Consider the following 27648-nt stretch of genomic DNA (forward strand, 5'->3'; position numbering starts at 1 on the left):
GGATACAATAGAATACATTTGAGAATAAACTCACGGGTACAGCCGCCGACTCCGAAGCCGTATGTTCCTGGGACGCATTTGTCACAGCGCCGGCCCATGACGTTGGGTTTGCATCGGCACTGACCCCCGACCTTCTCGCACTCGCCGGTGAGGGAGCCCTGGGGGTCGCACTGACAGGCTGGGTAACAACAACGGTGGGTTATGAATTGACCAAAAGGAAAACTAAAGAATTGAGAATCTAGACTTTTATTCTGAAAGTTTACATGTACTTACCAAGAGCGCCGTCGTGAATGATGGCTGAAATGCTGCAGATGAGTTTGGAGCACATCTCTGCCAGGGCTGGCATCGGTGTGACCATAAAGGAATCCAGACACATATATCGAATCATCTCATCCCGACGATGCTCTGCCTCCAAATCTGCACCTTGGAAACCGGGAAGCTCGGTGTATTTAGGGATCAGAACCAGCTGCATGAGGGAAAATAAAACCAAAAAAAGACAGAGCAAAGGCAAAGGTTTAAGATAATCTAAGTTTTTTTATGAAATCAAACATTCAATGACTTTCATTTTTAGATCAAAAAGGCAATAAGACCCCGTTGTTGTGACTCCCTTACATGCTACAGTAATCAATAATAATGTGTACTTTGAAATGAAATACTGGTTTGGAAACCTTTCGGTTCGGAAATGAAAAATACACAGTTTTGCAGACAAAAAGCTTTGTTTAGGTGTTTTATTGTTACAAAGTGTGACATGGCATCTTGGAGCATGCTTTTATGGAAAGGGCTGATTAGTCGCAGAGGAAGCAACTTTCTTCAAAAGACAAAATAAAAGGAAGAGAGTTGTTGTCGATTGAAATTAAACTATTTTCATTGGGAGCTTTTTTTGTCTTAACTTGTTGCAGGTAGTTCACGATATTCACTCCCTTATCAAACTTCTATGCATTTAGATTTTCTGACCACTAGGAGGAAACGCTGCCATACACTATGCCTGCACACACAAAACACACACACACACACACACACACACACACACACACACACACACACACACTGTCTTCTTTTCATTTCGGCGACTCTTCAGGGGTTGCCATAGCCAATCAACCCTCTCCATCTAAACCAATTCTCTGTATCATCTTATTTCAAAACAACTTCATGTCTCCTTTCACTCCATTCATAAATCTGCTGTCTGGTTTTCCTCTAGTTCTCCTGCCAAGCAGTTACAACCTCAGCATCCTTCTACCAATATCATCTTTTTCCTCTTTCCCTCTCAGCTTTTCCCTTCAGGGGTCGCCACAACAAATCAACCTTCTCCATCTAACCCCATTCTCTGTATCTGCCTTTCGCACACCAACTTACTTCATATCCTCTTTTATTATGTCCATAAATCCTAACTTTGGTCTTCATCTAGACTTCCTGTCTGGCAGCTGCAATTCCAGCATTTGTCTACCAATATACTCACGATCCCTCCTCTGTACATGACCGAACCATCTCAGTCTGGCTTCTCTTACCATCTCTCCAAAACATCGAACATGTGCTGTTCTTCTGATATACTAATTCCTGATCCAATCAATCCTCGTCACTCCTCAGAGCTGATCCCTGATGATCTCCCACCTCCACCTTGAAATTCTCTGTTACACCAACAGCACACCTCACCACTGTCTCACAACTTGCATACATGTCCTGCACCAGTCTAACATACTTCTCTGCCACTCCAGACTTCCGCATACAATACCAGAGTTCCTCCCTTGACAACCTGTCATATGCATTTTCTAGGTCTACAAAAGTGAAATGTAGCTCCCTCTGACCTTCTCTGCACTTTTTTAATGGCATTCTCAAAGCAAATACTGCATCTGTAGGACTCTTTCAATGCATGAGGCCATACTGCTGGTCACAAATGCTGACTTCTGCTCTTAGTCTAGTTTCCACTACTCTTTCCCCATAACTTCATTGCGTGGTTCATCAACAGTATTCCCCTATGATTGCAGCAATTCTGCACATCCCCCGAATTTTTAGAATTGGGCACCATTACACCTCTCCATTCCTCAGGCATCTTCTCACTTTCTAAGATCCTGTTGAAGAATCTAGCCAGAAACTCTTTCGCTGCCTCTCCGAGACACTTTCATACCCCCACAGGTATATCAGGGCCAACGCCTTTCCACTCTACATCCTCTTCAATGCCTTCCTTATTTCACTTTTAGTAATCTCTGCTACTTTGTGGTCTACAATAGTCACCTCTTTGACCCTTCCCCTTTCATTTTCATTTTCCTCATTCATCAGTCCTTCAAAGTACTCTTTCCATCTTCCTATCACCCCTCTAGTATCTGTCAATACATTTCCCTCTCTATCCTTAATCACCCAGAGCTGTTGTACATCCTTTCCATCTGTGTCTGTTTTGCCAACTTGTCTAAATCATTCTCTCCCTCCTTACTGTCCACCCTTTGTTTTGCCTTTGCTACCTCTATCTTTACCTTACGCTGCATTTCCCTGTACTCCTGTCTGTTCTCTTCAGTCTCCTCAGTGTCCCACTTCTTCTTTGCTAACCGCTTTCTCTGTATATACTCTGCACTTCCTCATTCCACCACCAAGTCTCCTTATCTACTTTCCTTCCAGACGACACACCAAGTACTCTCCTACCTGCCTTCCAGATTACATTAGCTGTAGTTGTCATCTGGAAGCTCTCCCTGATCACCCAGAGCCTTTCTCAACTCCTCTCTCAACTCCTGAAAACAACACAACACTCCTTCCTTTTTAGCTTCCACCACTTTGTCCTCTGCTGTTCCTTTGTCCTCTTGATCTTCCATGTCACCAGGGTCAACCACCATCCTATGCTGTCTGGCCACACCCTCACCTACCACTACTTTGCAGTCACTGATCTCCTTCAGATTACCTCATCTATAAAAGATGTCTATCTGCTTGCTCCTACCTCCACTCTTAGCAGAGTCACCTTATGTTTCTGTCTTTTCTGGAAAAAAGAATTCCCTGCAGCCATTTCCATCCTTTTTGCAAAGTCTACCACCACCTGTGCCCACTGCACTCCTATCCTGGATACCAAACCTGCCCATCACTTCTTCATGTCCATTGAAATCTGCACCAATTACCATTCTCTAATCTCTGGAGACTTTCTGCATCTCTTCATCAAACTCATTCCAGAACTCACACCCCACCTGAGGGGGCATAGCCACGAACAACACTGAGCATCACACCTTTAATTTCAAGTTTCAGACTCATAAATCTGACATTCTTTTCACCCTCAGAACATTCCTCACAAACTCTTCCTTCAAGATAAATCCTACTCCATTTCTCTTCCTATCAGTACCATGATAGCACAACTTCAAACCTGCTTCTAAGCGTCTAGCCTTACTACATTTCCACCTGGTCTCCTGGACATACAGTATATTCACCTTCCTTCTCTGCATCATGTCAACAATCTCGCTACCTTCTCCTGCCATTGTCCCAAAATTCAAAGTCCATACTCTCAGTTCAAGACTCTTGCATTTCCTCTTTTCTCTCTGCTTCCCGAACATGCCTTCCTCCTCTCCTTTTTCGACCTACAGTAGCCCAATTGGTACCCTGTAGGTTACCATCACCAATGGCAGTCGTTGTTAACCCAGGCCTCCATTGATCCGGTATGAGATTCTTAGGCTCAATTTGCATATTTGGTTTTGGCACAAGTTTTACACCAGATGCCCTTCCTGAGGCATCCGTCACTGCCTCTAAACCGCGCAGCATCATTGATCTCACCACTATCTTTTCTTTCATTTTGGCTGATTCTCTTTTATCTCACATTACCCCTTTCTCCACCCATTCCAACCTACTTGAACACATTCCTTCCTTTTACCCGCTTTCCACTGCTCTGGACTGTTGACTTAACCTTAAAATCCTTAATCTTCTTTTTCTCAGCTCCATTGAAGCCTCACCTTTCCACTCGGGTCCCTTTCATTCACAAACATATATTCTGTCTTGCTGCAGCCTGCCTCGTTCCTCTCCTTTCCAGAGCAAAGCCATTCTCTCTCGATTTTCTTTCTAGATTACCTGCTCCCTGCACTCAGAAAAGATCACAATGTAATTGGCAAACATCACAATCCATAGAGATTCCTGTCTAACCTCACCTGTCAGCCTGTCCATCACCACTGCAAGCTCAGAGCTGACCCCTGACACACACACACATAGCGAACAAACCAAAAAAAAAAAGCTGAAGCCATTCAGCCATTCATAGATAGATCCCCCAACTAGAATCAGGGATTAGAGCAGTCGTCCTTGGAACCTAACATTCCCGGTTCGAATCCTGGCGCCTTCTACCCGTTCAAGTGCTGTTGAGCAAGTCACTGAACCCCTGGCGCTGCTCAGGAGCTGCCCTCTGCTCATGGTTCATCCATGATTGACTAAATGCAGTGGTTGAATTTTGCTGATGTTGTGCTCCACGTATAACTGAATGGGACAATAAAGGACTTTTTTTTTTCTTAAATTTAAGAAATGCGTCATGCCGCTATCAGCCCAAAGGCCAAGCAGTATCGGAGAATACCATGTGCGTTTCCTCACCGAGTCAATCAGAATGAAAGCAGTGAGATGTCGGTGCGAAACCCCGTGGCGCTGGAACCTGATTGCAACCACATAACGATTACTGGGCTCAAAGCAGAAGGGTCTGGGCATCTGGATATATCTGAAAGATAAAATACGGGACAAAATACACAATAAGGAGCACTTTACCGATTATTCATCCACATCTTTTTTTTTTCTTGGGAAGGCTTTGGATAAAATAAGCTATTTCTGCACCAAGGTGAAATGTACATTCACTGCACATATATAGGGGCTCTTTACAAAGGTCAACATTGAAAACATACACTAGAGGACTAAATCATATTCTTTAAGTCTGTTCATGTGTTGGAAGTGCTGAGAGTACTTGTTAAATGAAAACATTTTACATCCAGTTTCCCTGCATGAATGATTGGCTCTCATTTTCATGCCCGGCTGGTGATCAGAAGCAGCCGGCACGCACTACCTACCTGCTCCCCCTTGTTTTGAGAACAAGTTGATAATTGGTTTGGGCTCTGGCCAAACACAGAGCGGAACAAAAGGAGAGCATTGGTCTGCTTAAACAGCCTGATCCAGCCAGGTTACATCTTCTTAATTCCACATGAATTGAGGCCCCGAAAAGCTTTTTAGGTAGTTGAAACCAAATTTGCTGTTTTTTGATTTTCTTCTGTTCTACTAATTGCTGCCTAATATTCCCTCCGGGGAAAATTATTGTGTTCAGCAACAAAGCAGTGCAATTTAAATCTAACTGCTTGAGGGTACTACAGACTCCAAATAACCCATATAAATGTAGAATATAAAAATATAAATAACCCATAAAAATCTTTCCCTCTAGATGTCAGTTCTCTGACAAAGTTGGGACCCGACTCAGGGATGTATCTCACTTCTCACCCAAAGTGTCTACTACTTCAAATGACGGAAGAACTGTCAAGTTTTTAATTTGGTGCTACAGCTCTGAAATGCACTTGCTGTGCTCTTCTTTAGATAAATAAAATCAATATTAAGACTAATGGTTTTGTTACTTAAACATCAAGGCTCTCTGACTCTCACTAAGACCATCTCTCTATTTATAGTGACCATATTAATGCAACCATTTAATTCTGAACAGTATTCTTTAGACCCTCTTTGATTCCTATTTTTGAAAAAATCCAACTGTTTGTTTTTTAATTTATTTTTTACTCCCTGCCAAAAATACTGAATGTCACGTCTCTGTGCACTCTCACGTACCTTTCCAATTACTTTTTATTCATACAAACACAATTTTGCACTTCCGTGCAATTTACAACACTTTGCTGGGACATGTTTTTGACATTATATATGTTAAATTCTCTGCTGGACCAAAGAGAAGATTTATGGACGTAATGAGAGAGGATATGAAGGTAGTCAGTGTTAGAGAGGAGGATATAGAGAATAGGGTTTAGATGGAGAAGGTTGATTCGCTGTGGCGACCACTGAAGAGAAAAGCTTAAAAAGAGAAGAAGAAGATGATGATATGTTAAATTCTCTGCTGAGCTACTTGTGACGAAATATCATTCTGTGCACACTTGCCATACACTTAATGAAGAAAAAATCGATTAATTTTAATAATTATGCAGTTACTGTTTCCATCTCTCCTGAATTGTGTCCTAGTTGGTGCTTGTGACTCTTGTATACTCATGTGTACAACTTACTGCCAACAGACACATGGAATGTTGAAACAGCTGGATCTGCCTATCAAGGAATTGTTAAAAAGAACACTGCAGGGTACAGCAAAATCAAAATCCAAATACTCAAACACGGTGTGCATGCGAGTCAGGGCAGGTTTAAGTGAGTTAGTTACAATGTAATGACGCAACTCTTTGTGCACTTTAAAAAAAGACAGAAAACCTTTCTAAGACTTGAAAATAATCCTTTGGTCAGTTGGTCAACAAATACAAATGCCTTCATCATGCGCTTATAAAAGGGGCCCCCCTCCGTCAACCTCCTCCCCCTGCCCACACGCACACACACACACACACACACACGCACACACACACACACACACAAGCAGTGTTTCATACCTGTTACGGTGAGGTAGGGTTACGGTATAAAGCTGTTCAGTTGGTAAAAGGTTTCCACACCGGAGACTGGAAGGCAGTACTTCAGAAGTAATACTCACAATGGCCTCCCAGTCCTCTGTGGACTACACACACACACACACACACAAATCAGATGAAAGCTTAAAGCTATAATTAACTTGGAAAAAAAGGCATGCGATGATAACATCTCATCCGACTCACACACCTCGGGCTCGTAGCGGATCATGATGTCATACTCCATGGCGTAAGGGATGTTGTCGACAGTAAACACCAGACCGGCACCGTCTTTGACGCGTGCGAAGCCAGGTCCTGTCCATGTCACCATGTGGCTTGGTGTGTGCTCTCTGTGTATAATCCTTACATCCGGCTGAGAAAGACAGATTTTATTCAATCCAGTCCTACTTTAAAATATCAACAATATATTTCAATATCAGAATCAAAAGGTAGAGGTTTTTTTTTTGGAACTGCTGTGATCAGAGAGCAGTTGATCATCATTGCCCCGGCTGCCATGCTGGCCTGATTTTATGCTTCCCCTCACCTTTTTCAAACAACGCTTCCCCTGTTGTAGAGTATCTTACACTTTGAGAATTAATGTTTCTATTTCCGGAATATTCATTGACTCTTCCTGTCCTGTGGATTTTCTTACAGGTGTCTCTACAGAACTGAGGTCATAAATCATCGATAAAAGGAATCGGCTCCCGGGCCGGCTTCATCATTTTCCGTGAGCTGAGCGAAAAAAGTAAACCTCCATATTTCCTTCGACCAAAAACTTTCGTGCGACTATGAGCCACAGTGATTCTCACTTTGGCTCGCTGTTCCTGTATTTTTGAATGATATCCATGGTGGATGTGGATAGAATAGAGACAGACTGCAGTGAGTCACTGGAGAGCAGGAAGTAACCCCAGCATGCAGTGAGAAAAATGCCGGCCCACCATTGCAGAGCCAGGTTCTGCACAATGCAACCTCACTCCATTTGCTTCCCCTCATCTTGCCCACAAGAGTCTCCTATTTCAGCCTGATCGCTTCGAATGAAAATAATTAACTTGACGGTCCAGCTTTTAATTAGTCTGAATACAACCAAATTGGCGAGTAATGCACAAAGCATGTGATGGTGCGTCCTCAAAATTTGGAAGTTGTGGGAGGGGGTCTCCTGTCGGTGTATTTGAGTCTGTGCATTGTGTAGAACCAAATTCTGTCCGTGAAAAGGAAACCCAGTGTCCCAGAGAACTGGATTCAGATTAGCTGAACTTGAGAACTGAAAATGTAGGATGTATCATAAATGCTCCAATGAACCTGTGCCATAACATAAGTTAGGGATTAGATATTTAACCAAAACCCTTTTAACCACTACAAAGAATAAATGAATGACTATGTAACAATTAAGTTATGCCTATAACATGTTTATGGTAAATAAATCACTTCATACAGATGCTAAATAGCTCTGAAATGTCTAAAATACTCCTGCTAAGAACCAGTGAACACTAAACGTCTAACTTAGAGAAGGGTTCACTGGGCAAAAAATGGGCAGGAATAATCAAACACGGATCTCATGTTCATATAGATAATAAATAAAATCAATCTATCGTCGCACTGTTTGTTGGAGCTGGCGGATACGTCTCAGTGCTGCCCGATGCTGCTGTGAGTTGGTGACACGACGGTGACGGCGGTGCCTCCTCAGCTGGTTGCTGAGGTGCTGAACACAGTCAGTTTCTGCCTGAGGCCGGACTTTTCCCTGAGGAGGAGAGCAGAGGGGGGGAGGAGAGGAAAGTGGAGGAAAGGATAGGAGTGGATAGGAGAGGAGAGGATATAGAGAAATTGAGTTTTGGTATAGATGAGAATATTAAATTCCAAACATTATGGCTGAAGTCATCTACTAGTTTGTGGACGCTTGATTTACTTTGACATTTTAAATACATCTCAATCAATCTGGCTGCACCTACTCAAGAAGGGACTCACCCTTTACAGTTTCCATAATGTATATATGAAAAAATATGTACGCCTCATTCATAAGATTTATAATATATCTACAGAATGGTGTGGCCGAATGATTACGGGAATCGAAACTCAAAAAGCAATTACAATCGTAGCGTGACTTAATGAGGACATCATACGGAGCATGTTGTCGTCATTAACTCTGCAGAAACGTGCGGTTTTCATAGTCGAAAGATTCATACTCAGCGGTCTTTTCTTTTTCGTCTATGAATGGAAATGCAAAAATATATTAGTTACTTAATGGGGGGGGCGGGGGGGAGGGGGGATAAAAACACTGTGTAGGTGTTGTGTGTTCACAGCAACGGTGATATTGTTACCGATAAAATAGCAGTAGAAGCTGCGAGAAGCAGAAGCTGGAACTGTAATTTGCACCCAGCGGAGGCCAACTTTTACAGCTTCCTTGTCCACAAACTAATAGAAGGCAGAGTGAGCCAGTGGAAAAGGAGCAAAGTGAGCAAACCAGTGCAGTAGGGAGAGGATGGCAGCGAGCGTGGTTGAGAGAGAGAGAGAGAGAGAGAGAGAGAGAGAACATTTGTTCACAAGCTCTGCTCAGCAGCAGTTAGATTGCATCCTGCGTGTAGCCGGTCAACCACACAGATTGTGATGAAGCTGCGCAATAAAAATGGTTTTCTTGCCCCAGAGCTGAGCGCTGTGTTCGGAAAAAGACAATTATCAACATCACGCGATACGACACATATAAGCCAAAGTTTCTGATTGATTAGCCTGTTTCTGCTGCAATGTTGGCGCTTTGAGAAATGCACTTTGTTAACTTCAGTATCTGCATTTACTTTAATACAATGCTAAAGTTCTGATATTTAGTTTGGCTACTACTGCCTCTGAGCCCGCCCTCCATGTCCTCGATCTTCTGGAAACTGTGACGTGCAAATGTGAACACAATGCAGAAGAAGGCCTGCTGCGCTGACAGCTGGAGAGTAAAAGAGAAAGAAAGAATGCGAGGCAGAGTGTGTGTGTGTATGTGTGTGTGTACATGTTTATCAGCAAGCGAGCTGTAATTACTTGTGACAGGTCGGTATCCGTTCAACAACACTGCGTGTATGTGGGTCACCTCATCGGCGGAGTATGAATTGTGAACGAGGAGAATGCGATCCTTCTTGAATGCCTCCCTCATAATGTGCACCCTCAAACCCCGCCCATCCCCCCATCCCTCAACGTGCACCCTCTCTTTCATTTCCCCTGCACGACTGACACGGCCCCCTGTTCACTCACATGCCAAAGAAACCCTTTGCACTGTCTTTTTGAACAATCACTACAACATTTTTGCAGGAGAGCCGCTGTTAGCGGGGTCTGCCCGAGCTTGCCCACTGGACTGAAAGTGGAAGGAGGTCCGTTTAGAGGGGATGGATGTCGCGAGGGGAGACATCCATGCAAGGGAAAGAATGCGAGAAAGTGGGTGGACTGTAACACTCTGGAGACACTGACGTTGGGTGAAGAGATGACTGCAGGGATGATGGAGGGAAAGATTAGCGAGTGGCAGCATGAACAGGCTTGTCAGAGAGGATATAGGGTGGGATGTGGGAGGGGTGAGACGTATAAGGATATTAAAATGCCTGCTACTCTAGTATTAACTTCGGGATAATAATAATAATAATAATAATTTGATGTCAAGAAATAAAGCATGGTCATAAAAAGGTTTAAGTCTGCATCCGTTTATGTTCATATAATGCCAAGTCCTCATAAATCCTCCACTGATTTTTTACATTGGTCCCACCTGAGAGTGCCTGTGGGCAAGGTAAAACATGCACAGGGCGAAGATTCCACTCATATCAGCGGCTCTGTCTTTAGCGAGGATGCGCCTTCCTCGTGTTTGCAGTGCTAAATCAGTCATGAGATCCCAAGGCGGATTACCCAAAAAGTAAAGATAAGCACTGGAAAATCAGGACAAGGTGGACTAAACTCAACTCCGCTAACTCATTCCAGTCATGTTAAGCAAACATGTTGACATTCGTGCCCAGTGGTCTCTATCGGAGCCTGAAACAAAATGGAGGTCATGTTTTATAGCAGGATGCTGAAGGAATGAAAATAGACACAGAATGATTGTCTTGGGTTTTGTTCTATTTTGAAGGAGCCAAAAAAAGAGCTTATGTTTTTGAGTTGTTTTTTTAACTCTGATGAAAATCCATAGATTTGTCTGGAGGGACCTGAAGTGTGTGTAACAGTGTTCACTTTTATGGAATAAATGTTGATGTCACCAAATGACCCGCAGTTGACCTACATCTATACTGACTGGACATCTGCCTGCTTTAAATCAATATATGTTAGTAAACAGTTTTTAATAAATTCTAAAGCCGGATATTTTGGCGACATGTTTTCCAGGCAATCAAGATACACTTGAATAATCAGAAGCATCGCTTACATCAACTGAGAAACTATGTAGGTTCAAGAACATTAATATGCGTTTTCACAAATCCAAAGTTGATGGTTTACTATTTGCATCGATCATCAAAAACATGCTTAGGGCACTTTTAGACGGACACTTCTTGCGATGGAGAAACACATGTGATGGCCAGGACCACTCCATTTTTGAACAGAGGCTCTAAAAGTCCCCCACACCTTTAACGCTTCCTGAGATTACATATGATTTAAGGAATAACTTTAACTTATTAACTCATTCTCATCCAAGTCCTGAAAAAAAATCGCTTGTTTAAGGCAAACTACATGCACATGTGGCGCGCCACCTCAATTTGAACCACAAAATATAGTCTAATATCAGATATAATAATTTCTTACAAGGGTGATATAAATCATCTCATATTTACACAATGGATTTTTCTCGAAAGATATGGATTCACTGAGAGGCCTCAGTACTGAAATGGATGTTTGCCTCTTTTCTGAGAGACCAATAATGACCCAAATCAATCAGAATGCACTCAGAGAGCCAATGTGTAAAGAATCAAAACTATACTGCAGTCCCGCCGTGCTCTTACCGGCAGAGCCGAGTCACTTGGTGAGTGACCAGCGGCAACTTCAGCCTCGTATTTGTAGTGGTCCAGAGGAGCACAGAAATACCCGGGCTGTACCTCTGAACACTGTCGACCAATCAGATGCCTCCTACAGTCACACTGTCCGTTCTCCATCATGCACCTTCAGTGACACGGGGAAAACTTTAGATATGTGTCAACAGATGACTTTCAATGATATGGATGCAGGATGTTGGACAAAAGCATTTCATGAATATCCTTAACAGTGTGAGTTTGATGATGATTTTATATTTCACTGTAATTACCTTGTCTGTGGCTATGTGAAAGAACAAACAAAAAAAAACCAAACAAACCGGAAAACACTTGTGAGCCTGTTCGTAATACATCACAACCGTTTTGGTTTATTCTATTCATAATGTAATGGAACAGGAAATAAATAAAATGGTTAATTTCAATTCAAGGGGTATGCTTAAAAGCTCTGCTGGTGTACACAGAGCTTTTGAGAGAAACAGTCTTTTTAAGACAAAGAGTGATACCTGTTGTTGAAGGCTCCGCCAAAGTCACAGTCGCATGACCTGCAGCCAGCCAGGTCATTGCTGAGTCCCCAGTATTCGGGCTAGTGGGAAAGACATAACCATAAAAAAACTAAATGTAAAAATGTGAGGATTTTATTCTACTTGCCGTTTCTAGAGTTTTTCTCTTGCTATCTTTCCACACAATCGATTGGTGATACACTCGATTTCAGCATTAAGTATGACTATTACAAATGTTTTAAGAGTGTCTGTTACTAACCAGACACTGGTTGCAGTATCGACCGGTGACATATCTTTTGCAGGAACAGTCACCACTGATCTGATCACATGGGGTTCCCATCATGATGATACCACGGGGGTCACAGTTGCATGCTGGTGGAGAAGCACAATTCGAAGCCTGTGGTTTTAATTTGACTATGCATGCACGCGCGGACACACACACACACACAAGCATGCACACACTTACGCTGGCAACCGAGCGGGTCGTTTTGGCTGAGGCCATAGTAACCCTCCTTGCAGTCATCGCAGCGAAGGCCTTTTACGTTGGCTTTGCAACGACACTGTCCAGAGATCATCCCCATGTCGGGGTCAGTGTGACTGTCACACACTCCGCCCTCCAGTGATCCCACTGGATCACAGTCGCAGGCTGGATGTCACGTGTCAGGTCCAGAGTGTTGGCAAAGTGGAATAGAATTGGAGAAGTAAAAAGAAAAAAAACACTTTGAAGCATTTCCTTATACTGTATTTGTGCTAATTTCTGGGAAAAAAAAATTGGCCGTACGGTTGTATTGTAATTGTCGTTTTACATTGTATAGGCAGTTATTACCAGTAGCCTGAAATGAGGAGGATAAGGAGCTTTGCATAGCTTTGTTAAATAATACATAGATTTGTAGGTGTAGATGTGGCGACTGTATGGAGTGTTTTCCATATTTCATTTATTCATTAAAATTATCATTTTAAAACCTCAAAGACACAACTTTCATTTGTCATTATTTTCAAAATACCTAATCTCTCTTTCATCTGTCTTTTCTTGCCTGTTCTCACCTCTTTTCCACACCCTCTTGCTCTGGACTGGACACCGTTGTTCTGACCCTACAGTACTTAAAAACCTCCACCTTCTTTATCTCACAATGTCATCTGCAAACATACCAAATACCTAATATATCTCTTATCTTTGCCTTCTGAAATTGTTTTACAACAATAAGATACTTGCAACTAGCAAGAAAAATACTCACCAACACAGACCTGTGGGTCCCTAATATCCCTATTTGGGTCTCGGTAGTAAAACGGTTTACACATCTCACAGTTGCGTCCCATGGTGTTGTGCAGACAGTCGTCGCACACGCCACCGCTGACGTTGCCCGTGGCCAAATACACTGCCATGTCGAAGTGACACTGGCTCGAGTGGCCGTTGCAGTTACACTCTACGGAAACAGGAGAAAAGCGTATTTTTGGGACTCTTTACTGAAACAAAATTAATTTATACATTAACGCAAACATACATCAACTCCATCTGGGTATTATTATCGGTCTGTTCTCAGTAATCGAGGTCACAGTACACATAAAAATGTCATGGCTACGGGACCTACTTCACTTTTGGAAACTGGAGTAAATCTAGTCTTGTAGTCGTGTGCAGCTGGAATGAGGATTTTTTTTTTTCAAATCAGATCTTTTCAATGATTAAAGAAATTCCTTCCAATGACGAGTTAAGATTTCACTTCTTTATACTCTTTGTGTATTTTCCCTTTCAATGACAATAATAATCTTTTGGTAATCTGGCAGACGTGTTCTAACCTCTGCAGGTGTGTGGGTTTTCCACCTCGGCTGGCCTCCAAGGCAGGTCATGATGGAAGTCTTGGCAGCGCTCGCAGTTCAGACCCTCCGTGTTGTGTTTGCACACACAACGACCGTGGATCTACGGAAACAGAGTGCGGTAAAATGACTTCCTAAAATCACCATTGAGGAACATTTTCTGGGATATGATAACATCTGCATTTCCTGTGCATCGTGTATTTGCAGTCCCTGTGTCCACTATTGTAAGTCGCTTTGGATATAAGTGTCTGCCAAATGCAATGTAATGTAATGTAATGCATAGTCCAACAGAACATATGCTCTCGATTACTGATATGACGTTGGAAAAAAACGTCCGACTGACCATTCCGGTTTCCCGGGCGTGGATTCCGGGCACAGGGGCGCACTCGGAGGCGTGTCCGTAACAGAAGCAGCTCCCTCTGACCACCAGCTCGTAGATGGCGTAATAGTATTTTTGCAAGACATCAGAACGCCTGTCAAGGAGGTCGTCTCCTAGGGTGTTAAGCTTTGTGAAGTTGATCCGCAGGTTAGTGATCCGCAGAAGCTCTGTGAAAAGATTATTCCTTGAGTAAAGCCAATCGCACATTTTATAACTGAACTCAAATCTAGAGGGAAGTTAGACCTCACTAACCTTGAATGTCCAAACTGTAGGGGTCTTTGACATGGATGGCCGGATCCAAAACTTTATATATGACCTTGGATACAACACAAAGAAATATTTTTGAGAATTCTCTGAGATTTCGGAAGAAAAATAAAATATGTCAAGATGAAACAGGGTTACTCCAACTCCATTAAACTGCTTAGGGGTTCAACAATGTGAAGCACATCAGAACCCTCACATCCAGTTTTCACACTGGATTGATATAAGCAATATTAGAATTCAAATGCACAATGGTAGGTCTCCAGAATTGCAGGGACAGGATTAATGCAAAAAAAGATTCCTTCAATACGTACGACTACCATTATATATTTACCATCTATCATCTACCACTTTTACTTCACTCAGGGTTGCAGGGATAATAGAGCTAATCCTTTTAGGCTGGAGCTTTCATTGGGCGAGGAGCAGGGTTCACCCTGGAGCAGTTGCCAGGTGATCACAGGGCCACATATAGAGATGAACAACAATTTACTCTCTTATTCACACACCTGAGCCTCCTGCATGTTTTTGGAACTGTGGGAAGAGACCAGAGAACCAAGGGGAAACTCACGCAGACATGGAGAGAAAACACAAAGTCTACACAGAATGGAGTGAATGGTTGGATGTTTCCAAAAAGAAAGGCAGCCACTGGGAATCAGACCGCGGTCTTTTATGCTGAGGTGGAAGTACCGGTGCCAAACTGTGCCGACTCCCCATTATGTTATTATAATCAGCACTCTGGGTCACAAAGGTGCTGGAGCCTATTTTATAATTAAGTATCATTATTTTTGTTGTTGTTATTATTATTGCTAATGATAATAATAATCATAATAATAACGCAAAATAAGATGCCATACTCACTGTGTGGAAGTTTTTTTTTTTATCAAGTTACAAAATACCTCAATATGGAAAGCTAACAGATAAGCTAATTTGGAAAATTACTATTATTAATTGTACGTATGTATGTATTTGACATAGACATGACTAGGTTGCACCTTTTAATTAAGAACAAAAATTTTTTGCCACAATTAATTCTTGCTGTGGTCTGTGCGTGTGACAAAAGCCATCCTGTGATCGTATTAATTAAAAAATAGTGTATTGCATTACCCAAAAAAAAAAGGATCTTGCACAACATTTCCTGTGCAGAGAAGGAAGATAAGGCAGTGGAAGATGAAGACGATGGAAGACAAATAAACTTGGAAATTGTAGCAAAGGTATTGTTAGGAGAAATGGGTGTTTCTTTGTTTTGCCCCTGAGCCAAAATTAGTCTAGCAATTATTTGACAGATGTTCACCAACTTGTGCCAGAATGTCAAAAGAAGAGCACTGACAATAAAATGAGGGTGCATAAGTTGTTTTTTTTTTTTTAAAAGTAAAGGCAACCTTGCTACAGTAGCTCATGTTATTACAAAAATACAGAAAGAAATTGAGTTCAACTTAACATTTTTATTATTTTATTTTTATGACTCCTTGTCACTGCTCATCTTGCCCTCTCTTGCACCTAATGCACTTTCACCTGCTCTCACCTCCCCGGGTGTTTAGAAGAATCATCCCTCCATGGCAGTGTGCCACAAGTACTTCACCACAGACCTATGAATAGCTGGGCCCTTTCTCTTGTACCCACTTGTCCTCCTGACGTGCCGAATGAATGGGCAGGCACAAGGAAATACCTGCCTCGCCGGCTCCATGTGTGATCACCATCGCTTATCAGCTGGAAGCTATCTGAGGAACAGTGTAGTTCTCAGGAGGCGATATTAGCAAGAAATAAGGTATTTTCCTGCCAATGTGTTTCACAAGCAACCAGGTGCACAGCATATAGAGCCTCTGAACTGTTTCAGTGCCCGAATACCAGGTCATAGATCCATTGCATCCACTAATCCCAACAAAGAAATATTCTATGATTGCATCTAGTTTTCTTATTAAAAGTCATATCGTATGAAAAATCATCCACCCTCCACCCAGAGACATAAAGTAATGGGGGGTTGAGGGTAGATGGATCAGTAAAATGTATCATATCCCAAACACTGAGGGTTTATTTGTTGGATGTGATATTGGCGCCTGTGAGTTAATGCTAAAGCAAGGCTTCATATAGCCGTGCTTGTGATTACATGTTGACACGCAAATGTGATCATTGTAGCAATATATAGGACTTTGAATAGAAAATGTTGATTCCTGACCGATTTTTCTTTTTTTAATGATAAATTCACCTCAGGAATGGTTGGTGTCTCGACCGTTTTCATTTGAACATTAAAGAGTTGCTACTTCTGCCTCTATATTTCAGCTCAGTCACTCTGATATTTTTCTGTCAAATCTTTCTCCCTCCACTGCAACAAGGATCTTCTGCTACGAGAAACACGTCCTACCTCCCCATTGGTGGATGGTTCGATGTCGGAGTAGCGTTCTTCACAGATGATGTCATTTATGTGGTGCAGGCCGCTGGCAGGAATTCCAGGAAAAGTCTTAGTGCAGTTTGAGGCAAAATAGCGATAGGGGCGCCATGTCCGACCGAAATCGGCCGAGCGCTCGATCATCATGGCTGCAGGGCGAAAGGTCTGAGGACAGAAAGCGGGAAAGAAACTTTTGGCTCTTTTGAATTAAAAGAGCACAGTGTTCATACGAAGCAGGTCACTAATTTATAAGAACATTACTGTACATTGAATGGCTAAAACTGCAGCTGCTGGTACTCCCAGATAAAACCTTTGGCACCTAACAATGTTTTTATACGCACAAATTGAGCCTACCTTGAACTTCATGATGAGATGTGTAAAGTGGAATTCAGCCTCCAGGTTTAGTCGGATGCTGACATTTTCCTGTCCTGTGCAGGAAACAACTGTCAGTTGACGTCATGGCAACACTATTGTGCTACTGTCATGAGTGAGTGGTTTTAGAAAGGCCCTTTTCCACCCTGGATTGAATTGTAGGATCACTCAAGAGAAAATTTCTATTTATTTTTTTTTACACTCTGGGACACACACACACACACACACACACGCATACCGTTGACTGACTGCCACCAGGTGTTGTCTCCATTGCTGTCCATGAGGTAGATGACATTTTCAATGCGGTGGCTGTTTCTGTGTCGGTACGAGTCGTAGGGATACTGAGAGTTACACTCGAAACATTTGTCGGACTCCTGTTGAGATGAAATACCCAAAAATGTGATTTCTAAATTTCATTTGGACCCCGAGGAAACACAGAACTGGCCCTTATCCAGGAGCTGCAAATGATGAAAGGGATTCTGTCTCCATATTAGGCTTACACAGCTTCTGCGATATACATTTTTGACAAGGTGAATATGAAATCAACAAATGCATCGGAATTCGCGTCTGAATGCAGAAATTACATTTTCAGGTAGGTTAAGGGATTTGGTGTTTTAGATTTTGAGGATGAAATAATGTGATTATTTGCACTCCAACAACTATGATGTCAATTATAATGATGATGAGGAACATTGAGCATTACATTTATTCTTATATTTTAGTAAGTAGGATAATATGCAAAGGTTCATTGTGACTTGCTGGAACAGCAATCTGTTGATGTAATAAATGATGAAATGAAGAATTAATCAATCAGTCATCCAGAGTTAATAAATTGCAAACAGGTTTTTCTCCAGCAGCCCATTATAATCTTGATAACTATGAGAAAGATACAAATAGACAGAAGTTGGTCATGAATGGAAAAGCAACAGCATGATCGGGCGCCAGGGAAAATGCAATTAGATGCTGAAGAATGACAACAATGGGGCACGGAGGAGGAGAAGAGCAAAGGCCAAGGGCATGGGAAAAAACACAAGAGTCTCGAGAGGGAGGCCAAGAACGAGACTTTGGATGAAACGGAGAGAGGAATAGGTGAGATAAGGGAGTACACAGCGGAAGAGGGTCCTCAGAGAGGACAGAGGGGGTGAGGAACAATGACGGGCCCAGCAGGGAGCGGGGGATGTACTGAGAAAGGGTGAAAAGGGGAAGTGTTTGAGAGGAGGCCATGCAGAGGGGATCTGGGCCCAGAACAGGGCTAAACAGGGCTGAGGAGGGTCAGCTGGTACAGAGACAGTGGTTTCCAGGGCACCATTTCTTAATTAGGCTGTTGTCAGGGGCGATTAAGCTGCCAACAATTCCAGTGCATTGCAAGCAGCAAGACCTTCGGTGGCTCAACAGCTTTCCACTAAAAACTGTGGGATGAAAAGATGTATGGCAACTATAAAATACATGGAGGAGTAAACAAGTAACATGTAAACAAATAAAAACACAGAGCTGAGCTCTAGTGCCATTTTTTTTTTAGCTAATACAACAGCAGCCAGAACGAAACATATATTGAAATATTCTTTGCTTTGATTTACGTTTTTTGCATAAATTGCAATGTGATGTCAAAAGACAGTGATTTATTTGTTACTCTGAATGAAGTATGCGATGAGGTTATTTGATCAACCTACTGTCCACCTGCACAAATTTACTCGTCACTCGGTTTGTGTTTTTTTAAATCCATATTTACCTTCTCCACACAAACGCACAAACACACACACACACAATCTCCTGAATCACAAAATAGATCTGTCGACGCACTTATCTCGAACCCTTGCTGTCACGACGGACTTTCTTTTGTTTGTGGTGTGGAAAAAAATACAATGTGATTTTGCTCCAGTGTTCGTATTTTCTGGCAGCTTTAAAAGATTAAGACTTGAAATGAAAAAACAAAAGACCAGTTTCAATCAATGCATCATTCACAGGCCTGCCTTTCAGCAATGCTGGCTATTTGTTGAGCTAAAAGAAAATTTAGTGTAGAATTTATTTGATTGAATATTGTGTAAGCTCGAGATTAACTGATCTGTGCTCCCCTGTATTTTAAGAACTGATTTTTGGTGAGTTTGTGTTCAAGGATCTTTTAACTGATAAGTCCAATTTCTACCGTATTTATTGTTTCCTTCAAAGACTCAATTGAGCTCTGTTGCAGATCTTGTGTAGTTTAAAATCTCCCTCTCAATCCCCTGAGCGATTATTTGTATCCCATTAGTCAAGCCTGCTCTGCTCTAGTAAAAGGCTTTTTGCCCCAACAAAACAAGCATGTAAGTCCAAGGCAGATTTAAAAACAGTACTTTTCAACAGTATAATTGAAGTCTGACTACTTAGACATAAAGCCACATCCCTTCCTTGTTCATTTTACCTCACGGGTTCCAATTGTAAAAAGCTTTTTCGATAACTCTCGCCCCCTTCATTTTTCTCTCTGTTAGCGCAACGTCTCGTTTGGCAATTTTAGTTCCAGTTAATCACGTTTGGGGAAACAGACCAATCCCGGGGCCCCCCGAAAGGTCCTCGACGCAGTTCCCTTAAAAGCAAATCTTTGAATATGGCATTTCTACAGGCATACAACTGAAACCTAATCCCGCAAGGAAAAGAGAACAATCGCAAGCACCTTTGTCAAAAACAAATGATTGATGGATTCCTGGATTTTTAAAGGCTGGTGGTGGGGGTCTGGGGTCTGCACCTGTATTTATAGTGTGACAGGTTCTCATCACTCCCTGCCCTGTTACAGTGGTGGAGGGCCTCAGCAATCAGCGGACGCCAATCATGTTCACCTGGAAGTCGAATATTCCTGGCCTGGGGCCCGGGAGCACAGGTGCCAACATGCAGAGGCACAGAAGTGCACGCATGAGGCGCAACGCTGTAAGCGGCGACTGTCAGGGGTTGTCGGGAGACTGGCTGGCAGGACAAACAATCGGTGCTCAAAGACATGTTGATGGGGAGACTGACTAACTTGAATCGTCTATAGTAAACAGTTTAATTCCTTTCTTTCAGAAGATATGTTGACATTTACTAACAATTAAAATGGAATACATCCAATAGAATGTCATTTTTATCCTCTTTCATCTCGTAAAATTAGATTTTGATAAAACTGTGTGTGGGGGACGCGTAACAACGGCTAAATTCTAATTTTATGGTGCTCAAATTTGCAATAAGGGGGGCCAAACATATTGCAATAGGCAGGATCGGCCACGAAGCATTGAACTCATGGAATAAAATGACACAACTGTTGACAAAAATCTGCAAATATATTACTACCTATCCACATGGTCATGGAGAAAGTGACTGTAGCTCATGGCTTTCAGATTCTTATATAAAGTATTGACAGGATGACGTTACAAAACATATGTTTCTCTTTGCTTTGGTCACTCTGATAGAGCATCTCCATTTACCAAAGTGTCATCTGTGCCCATCAGGTCCCGGATTTTCAAAAGAAGAGATTAAATTGAAACTGTCACAGCAAGTTTGCTTTTAACTTTAACTTTGAATGTGGGAGTCCTCTAGAGGGGGAATGTGTGTGTGTGTGTGTGTGTGTGTGTGAGTTTTGTGTCTATGGAAGGGTGAGTGAGCATTAGCGGGCCTTTCTCTTGGGAAACGGGCAAAAAAACAAACTGATAAATGAGAAGATGAAGATAGAAGGGTGGCGTCTGAGGACTGATGATGAATGATGACAAGTGCGAGAGAACAAACATCACATTTTTCCATGCCTTGATGACAATGTTCCATGAGCTGTGGTGGGTGGGGTGTTGAGAGGCGCCACAAGTAGATGGGTGAGTTCAGTTGAGCTTAGATAAGAAGCTATTAAGGACGGTGAAGGTAATAATAATAATAATAATAATATCATTTATATTATCAATAAAAATTACAACAACAATCAGAACAAGTACTGCTATTGTTATTTCAGTGACAAGTTATGTGTTCGTAAACATGAATATATATATATATATATACACTGCTCAAAAAAATAAAGGGAACACTTAAAAAACACATCCTAGATCTAAATGAATGAAATATTCTTATGAAATACTTTGCTTTTTACACAGTTGAATGTGCTGACAACAAAATCACACCAAAATGATCAATGGAAATCAATTGTATCAACCCATGGAGGTCTGATTAGGAATCACACTCAAAATTAAAGTGTAAAAAAAAACTCCAGGCTGATCCAACTTTGATGTAATGTCCTTAAAACAAGTCAAAATGAATCTGTGTTGCTTCCTGAGTGGACACTATGATTTCACAGAAGTGTGATTGACTTGGAGTTACATTGTGTTGTTCAAGTGTTCCCTTTATTTTTTTGAGCAGTATATATATATATATATAAAATAACTAGTGCTAGCGTTAAAGCAAAGCACCTAAAAGGTGTCTCTATAATGAATAGGTAGAATTGCAGTCACTATTAAAAGAACATAATTCTTCAGTAGTAATACCTGCAGATGGCTGACGATACAGTAATGATCAGGACCGTCTAGGCCGCAGGTGGAGGTGGTGCTTAGATTGGCCGCCCGTCCAATCAGGAGATTTCCTGTTGCAGGGTAGCAACTTCCTTCTGTGCAGCCCTGGGGACCGGAGGGGAGGTCCTGCCCAAACGCACTCAGACCTGGAGATGAGGGTTGGAAAAAAGGGGGAGAGAAAAATCAAATTTTCATAGAGCATATGAAGCAATGACTGTAGTTCTGTAGATAGAGCACACAATAATTAAATGTAGGATTATCAATGACATGGTTCAAAATATGCTGAGGGGCACTTAATTCTTGTGTGATTGCCGGTCCAAGGTTACAGATGTCTTTTTGGTCCTCAAGGGGAAAATACTACTCTGCATTTGATAGAAATGGGCATCCAAAACGGATCAGGAATTGATGAGGGCTCAAAAAACAACGGTGAAGGAAAACCGTAACAATGGCTTAAATACTTGTTGAAATCTTGGCAAATGGACTTGAATTTCTTCACTTGAAGATGTTTCACCCCTCATCTGAGAGGCTTCTGCAGTTCAGAACTGAACTAAAAAACTTGTTTTTTGAATTCTAAATTCATTTGTTTAAGAGCATCCTGAATGTTGAGGTGACGAAACAGCCTTTACCGTATGTTAACCATGGTTTAATCCAGGGGTGGGCAAACTACGGCCCGCGGGCCACATCCGGCCCGTTGGTCTTTTTAATCCGGCCACCAAAATTGGTACCAAATGCATACTTGATGTGAATGATTGAATGATTGGATTAATGAATGTGGGAGCTCAAACAGGAGATTATATCATTTTTGGAGCTTCTTGAGAATTTTCCCGAGCTGAATGACACAGATTAGCCTTGTGATTTAGCCTTTACTGTGGACATACTGACACACATGAATGAAGTGGACGTGAAGCTACAAGGGAAAAAGCAGTTTGTGCATGAAATGCAAGAAAACGTCAGAGCCTTCAAAATCAAGCTGGTTTTATTTTCAAAGCAAATGTCGGACGAGCCTGATGTGTTACTTTTAACAAACGCATCTTTTTTTTTTTATAGATATCGTATCTCGTGGTGACCCGACCCGTCTGTCAAATTTGCGGCCCCAATGCGGCCCCCTAAGCCAAAAAGTTTGCCCACCCCTGGTTTAATCACTTAATATCAAACATCTCTGCTGAGAAGGGTTATAGAAGTCTAGATCGTTCTGTGGGCATGACGTTATCGATTCGGCTTCGCTTTCCAAAAAGTCATTTCCTGAATGCATTTCCTTCCCAGTCTCTGTCATCCTGGAAGGAACAGTGTAAATGTCTCTGACTTTATATGTTCCCAGTTCAATTACTTGGTGGAACACAGTTAAATGAACTAAGATATTTCCTCTGACCTTCCCTTTGCAAGGGAGTGATGATTCGATTGAAAAATGACTGAATGAATTACTGAAAGAGTCAAGAGGTGCTCAGGTATCGTCAAGAGAAGAGTGACTGTTCAATCTCATTCAAACGTGCCGATACGGTTTGTCATTGAGCTCCTCAGTACAGCCCAAAAAAAAAAAAAAAAAAAAAAAATCAGAAGGGGTCGGACGAGCGATAGAAAAGCTGCCACGGCAGATGCTGATAGTGATAAATGAGGGCCCCCTTTCATCCTGTAATCTGCAAAAAAAAAAAAAAATTGACATGTTGAGGCAGGACAGCCAAGACCTGGGTGGTTTGAGGGAAGAGTCATAACTTCCTCTTGACAAAGCTCAGCGCCTGCATTGAACAGGCTGTAATCAAACGCAGGAAAGCTTTTTCAAGCTCCAGATTAATCAGCAACTGTACTATGTTCTACTGTCAGCAACACAAGGTGCATTCCACATTAATGAAACCGTGCACCTCTTAATGAGGCAGATGAATGTTTGTGATTACTGAGCATGCCGACTTTTAGCGCTGTCGGACCTTCCCCCCCCCCAGCGTCACATCAAAGATCCCTCATCAAAGTTTGTTTACTGACCCAGGGCCACGCTGCGGCCACTCCGACATGTTTCACCTGGTTAGAAAGGACCAAAAGAATTTGTGAAACAGACCAGAAGAAAGAGAGAAGAAATCTTAACATGTCAGCTTTCGTTCCGTGATCAATCGTTCCTGCAGAGTTTGTTCCATTGAATCGCTCAGCTTGTGGGTGGGGATGAAAGAATAAACCTTCAAATGGAGGATGAACAAAATATTATGTGTATTATTACCACTTTCCAGTGTAAAGTCATATAAATTACTTTTGGAGGAATCGAATATTCGGAGTAGATTTTTGATATTTAAACTAGCCAGCAATTGACTATGGCCTTCAAATGATTTATTTATGCATTCCTGGTTAATGAATATTTTTTGAATAATAGAAAGATTATTAAAACATCAAAAGTGCATAACAGGTTCTTGAATCATTAAAAATGAACAACAGAGATGCATGCACTAGATTAACGTTTCAGACTCCTATTTGCACAAATAAAAGCAATGATTTCACGTGAAATATCTGTGATAAAGATTTCTCAAATACATGAGATTCCGTTCTTGATAAGTATTAATGTCCTGCTTTGATATGTCTTTGTGCAAAAATCTCAGCTTGGATTAAAGTAAAAGATTTAAGAGGGAGATTTTTTGCATTCTTTTGTGTACTGACCAACGTCTGGCCAACAAGGCTAGCGGCTGCGACACAACAGACCTTTAAAGAAAGTCCGGCAGATAATTATTCATGTTCAAAAAATATATACGTTCAAAAAAGTTTCCAAAAAACAACATGTTGCAATGATAAGCCTGAAGACCGGTGAAAAATCAGAGACGCACAGCGGGTGAAACTGCACAGGAGCTGACTGGGGCCGAGTTTCACCTGAGCTCACTACACAGGTATGACATTACACAGTGGGTTCACCCACTGGTCAAATAACCCAAGGGGGGATAAGCACACCTAGAAAACCATTCATGAAAATTCAGTTGTTAAACAAAGATATAGAGGTGAAGAGGTAAAGTATATTAAAGATGAAGTCTGCTGTCGGAGCAATTCAGAGATATTTGAGCAGTTCGTTGGATTACCAGAATGAATGTTAATATCTTCTTCTTGTGAAAAGTATAAGCACATCGCAGTGGAGTATCTTTTCTAGAGACAAGCATTCTTCACACTTGAATTTTTAAACTTATGTCGGAATTTCTAATCATTTTTGGCACTAATGAATCCATACTTTTCTGTAGATGCTTTAACATTTGGAGCTACAGGAGGGCAATATTCAGGGATATTGAATATTGAAAATATTGGCTACGATTGGCGAGAAAACAATACGGGTAGGTTGCAGCCAGGAAATGGCTGCAACCTACGCACAGTAACCCGCTGTGATAAGTAATACTCGAAAATGGATAGATGCATACTGAGAGCACAAATCACTGCATATTAAAGCACTAGCCACTGAACCACTGTGCCGCCCTCGGTTGGAAGTCATTTTCAATAATTCACCTGTTATCCACACATTTCTTAGTCAGAAAGAAAATGCTAAATATAACAGCTTGCTTGTTACAAAATCAATTGAAACCGCAGATTTACCGCTAAATTATGGGTCTCGGTTGTTCAGCAAGAGGGTCATTAATTCTAAACCTCGTTTAAGTGAGTGAGGGAAATTTGAAATAAAGTGAGCAAACGCTAAATGCAGTTGCTTTGATGTGTTATTCCAAAAAAAGAATATGAGCAGCTTCTTGACCGATGGTTTTGTCGGTTTCTCGACGAAACAAAAGAATGCAAATGATTACAAGGCAAGGCAACCGCAGACCTACATGTTTTGGAGAGGAAAGCCATGACAGTCGCATGCCCCCCCACCCAAACCCAACACACACACACACAGATCCACAGATATTTTGCAGATTTGTCAATATATTGCACAGACCACAAACATTGAAAACAGATATTGGCAAAAAAGTATTTTCCTATTCAACCTGGAACAAATGATCTTGAGCAATCAAATTTGACTTATCTAAGGCTTTTTAACTGGGCATTACATCAATTCTATCATTTTTAGGTATTTTATTCCACATTTTAAAACTTGACAAATTCCCTTGCATGCTGTATGTTCTGAAGCAATCAACAAATCATGTTTCTTCAGAAAAAGCTTTTCCTTATAGTGATCTTCATTGTTGGATCCATTATGTTAAGACCTTTAAAAATGGTGCTTTAGATGGCAACCCTCTATATGTCAAACCCCTTTTCAACAAACTGTCACACACACACACACACACACACACACACACACACACACACACACAGTGATCTGAGAGATACGTATGCTTTACTTGGCTTTCACCTGTCTTGACTAGTGAATGTTGGAACATGTATCTACATGTGTGAAACATATGACTTTAGCGTTGCATTGGTTCAGGAGTTAGTCTGTGAGTGTAGATGCATTTATGAAAATATAAAAACAGCATATTTCCAAGTTCTGTCTATATTTGTGTCTCATAATTACCGTGGGCTTGCAGTTCCCTTGGATGCCAGACGGTAAGACCAGAAAAAAAATTATCACCAACTCACACTTGTATACCAATGCATAACTAAAATGTTCAATTTAGATGTAGCATGTATCATATTAGGGTAAATGGAAAAAAAGTTTTGGGGTGATCTGGTCAATGTTCTTCACATTGGTTTATGGTAAAGAAGGTGATACCATCAAATCTGTCAAAAATTTTCTTTTTTTCACCCTGATTCAAGCAATCATACTTCTTAATGTATGACACAAAACCCCTAAAATGCCAAACCCTGCCTCAGGACTAGTTTTAATATGGAAATACAAAATCCATGTACAACTTAAGTCACTTACAAGTTTGCTTTGCCATTAAGCATGACACCTCATTTGATTAGTACATATTCATTTCCATACATCCCTAACAGGTTAAACTTTGTAAAAAAAAAAAAAAAAAACAGTAAAAGGACAACCTTCACAAGAGGCCTTTCATGCAGAGAAAAGTTGTGGTCAGTCATTGGATAAAAAAAAAAAAACCCTCACTAACCCAAGCTTACTGTTCTGTATATTTCCTGTGCATCATGTATTTGCAAGTGTATTTGCAGTCCCTATGTCCTCTATTGTAAGTCGCTTTGAATAAAAGCGTCTGCCAAATGCAATGTAATGTAATGTAATGGATAACCCCAAGGATAACAGATCTGGATGAAGATCCCTCGATCTAACTTGTGACCAGTTGTTCAGCAGTCGATGGGCAACAGCTGGTGTTTGATCAGAGTGTTGGTGTTGAACATGGCGGTGAATCATTTATGATCGGTCAGAGGTGCAGATAAACACACCCCATGGTCTCCAAACTCCCTGTGTGTGCAACACAGGTGAAGGAATGCCGAGATGCAAAGGAAAATGTTACTCATTACGCAGACATTCCAGATGTCGCTGTGGACGCAAGGATGCAAACAAACCTTCGGATGCTACACATACACAGCATGCCGCCTTCCAAAGGGGCTGCAGGGACGGTGTATTCTCCTCTTTAGCTGCTAAATTAGAGCAGGACAAAGCAGGGGTGCCAAATAAAACATGAGGAGGGAAAAGGTAAATGATTCCAGTGTAGAAACCTGGAATGCCAAATTCCTTATTACAAGCTTAAATGACATCTATTATCATCATCAGTAGTATTACTACAAACTCAGCTAGCCTGATTACGTGAGGCTGAAATAAGTTATTTTATAGTGTTTGATAAAGTTGCTCAGCTAACCAATCACAGCAATCCAGGACCAGGAATGTTCTCCCCCTGTGGGACGGACCACCGCAAGTGGACCCAGGACTCCACCCTGCACTTGTTCCGATTCTGCGCGGAACGCAGTGACTCCCAGTGAGTTCACGGCCTTGACTCATGACTCCGCTATATAAACTCACACCCTCCTTATCATGCAGTTTTTTTTGTGCTTTG

General features: G+C 41.6%; 1 protein-coding gene across 3 annotated transcripts in view; it reads right to left on the reverse strand.

The window, feature by feature from the left end:
- Positions 1 to 27648, reverse strand: part of lamb2l (laminin, beta 2-like) — a 50490-nt gene that overhangs the window by 11525 nt on the left and 11317 nt on the right. For 2 of the 3 annotated variants that reach the window (XM_086159241.1, XM_086159242.1), the window contains exons 3-20: positions 21725 to 21894; positions 17497 to 17632; positions 17241 to 17314; positions 16863 to 17051; positions 14495 to 14558; positions 14207 to 14409; positions 13846 to 13966; positions 13287 to 13475; positions 12518 to 12697; positions 12311 to 12423; positions 12055 to 12134; positions 11525 to 11681; positions 8179 to 8319; positions 6793 to 6954; positions 6570 to 6691; positions 4537 to 4657; positions 274 to 466; positions 35 to 178 (exon numbers count right to left, since the gene is read on the reverse strand). In XM_086159241.1, the coding sequence (XP_086015367.1) occupies positions 35 to 178; positions 274 to 466; positions 4537 to 4657; positions 6570 to 6691; positions 6793 to 6954; positions 8179 to 8319; positions 11525 to 11681; positions 12055 to 12134; positions 12311 to 12423; positions 12518 to 12697; positions 13287 to 13475; positions 13846 to 13966; positions 14207 to 14409; positions 14495 to 14558; positions 16863 to 17051; positions 17241 to 17314; positions 17497 to 17632; positions 21725 to 21894 (2559 nt within the window). The remainder of the gene's footprint in view (positions 1 to 34; positions 179 to 273; positions 467 to 4536; positions 4658 to 6569; positions 6692 to 6792; positions 6955 to 8178; positions 8320 to 11524; positions 11682 to 12054; positions 12135 to 12310; positions 12424 to 12517; positions 12698 to 13286; positions 13476 to 13845; positions 13967 to 14206; positions 14410 to 14494; positions 14559 to 16862; positions 17052 to 17240; positions 17315 to 17496; positions 17633 to 21724; positions 21895 to 27648) is intronic. The other variant, XM_086159243.1, reaches the window with a different exon arrangement.

The sequence above is a fragment of the Fistularia commersonii genome, chromosome 14 (genome assembly GCF_037954325.1).
Source record: "Fistularia commersonii isolate RoL2024-O1a breed Wild chromosome 14, RoL_Fcom_v1.0, whole genome shotgun sequence".
Lineage (NCBI taxonomy): Eukaryota > Metazoa > Chordata > Actinopteri > Syngnathiformes > Fistulariidae > Fistularia > Fistularia commersonii.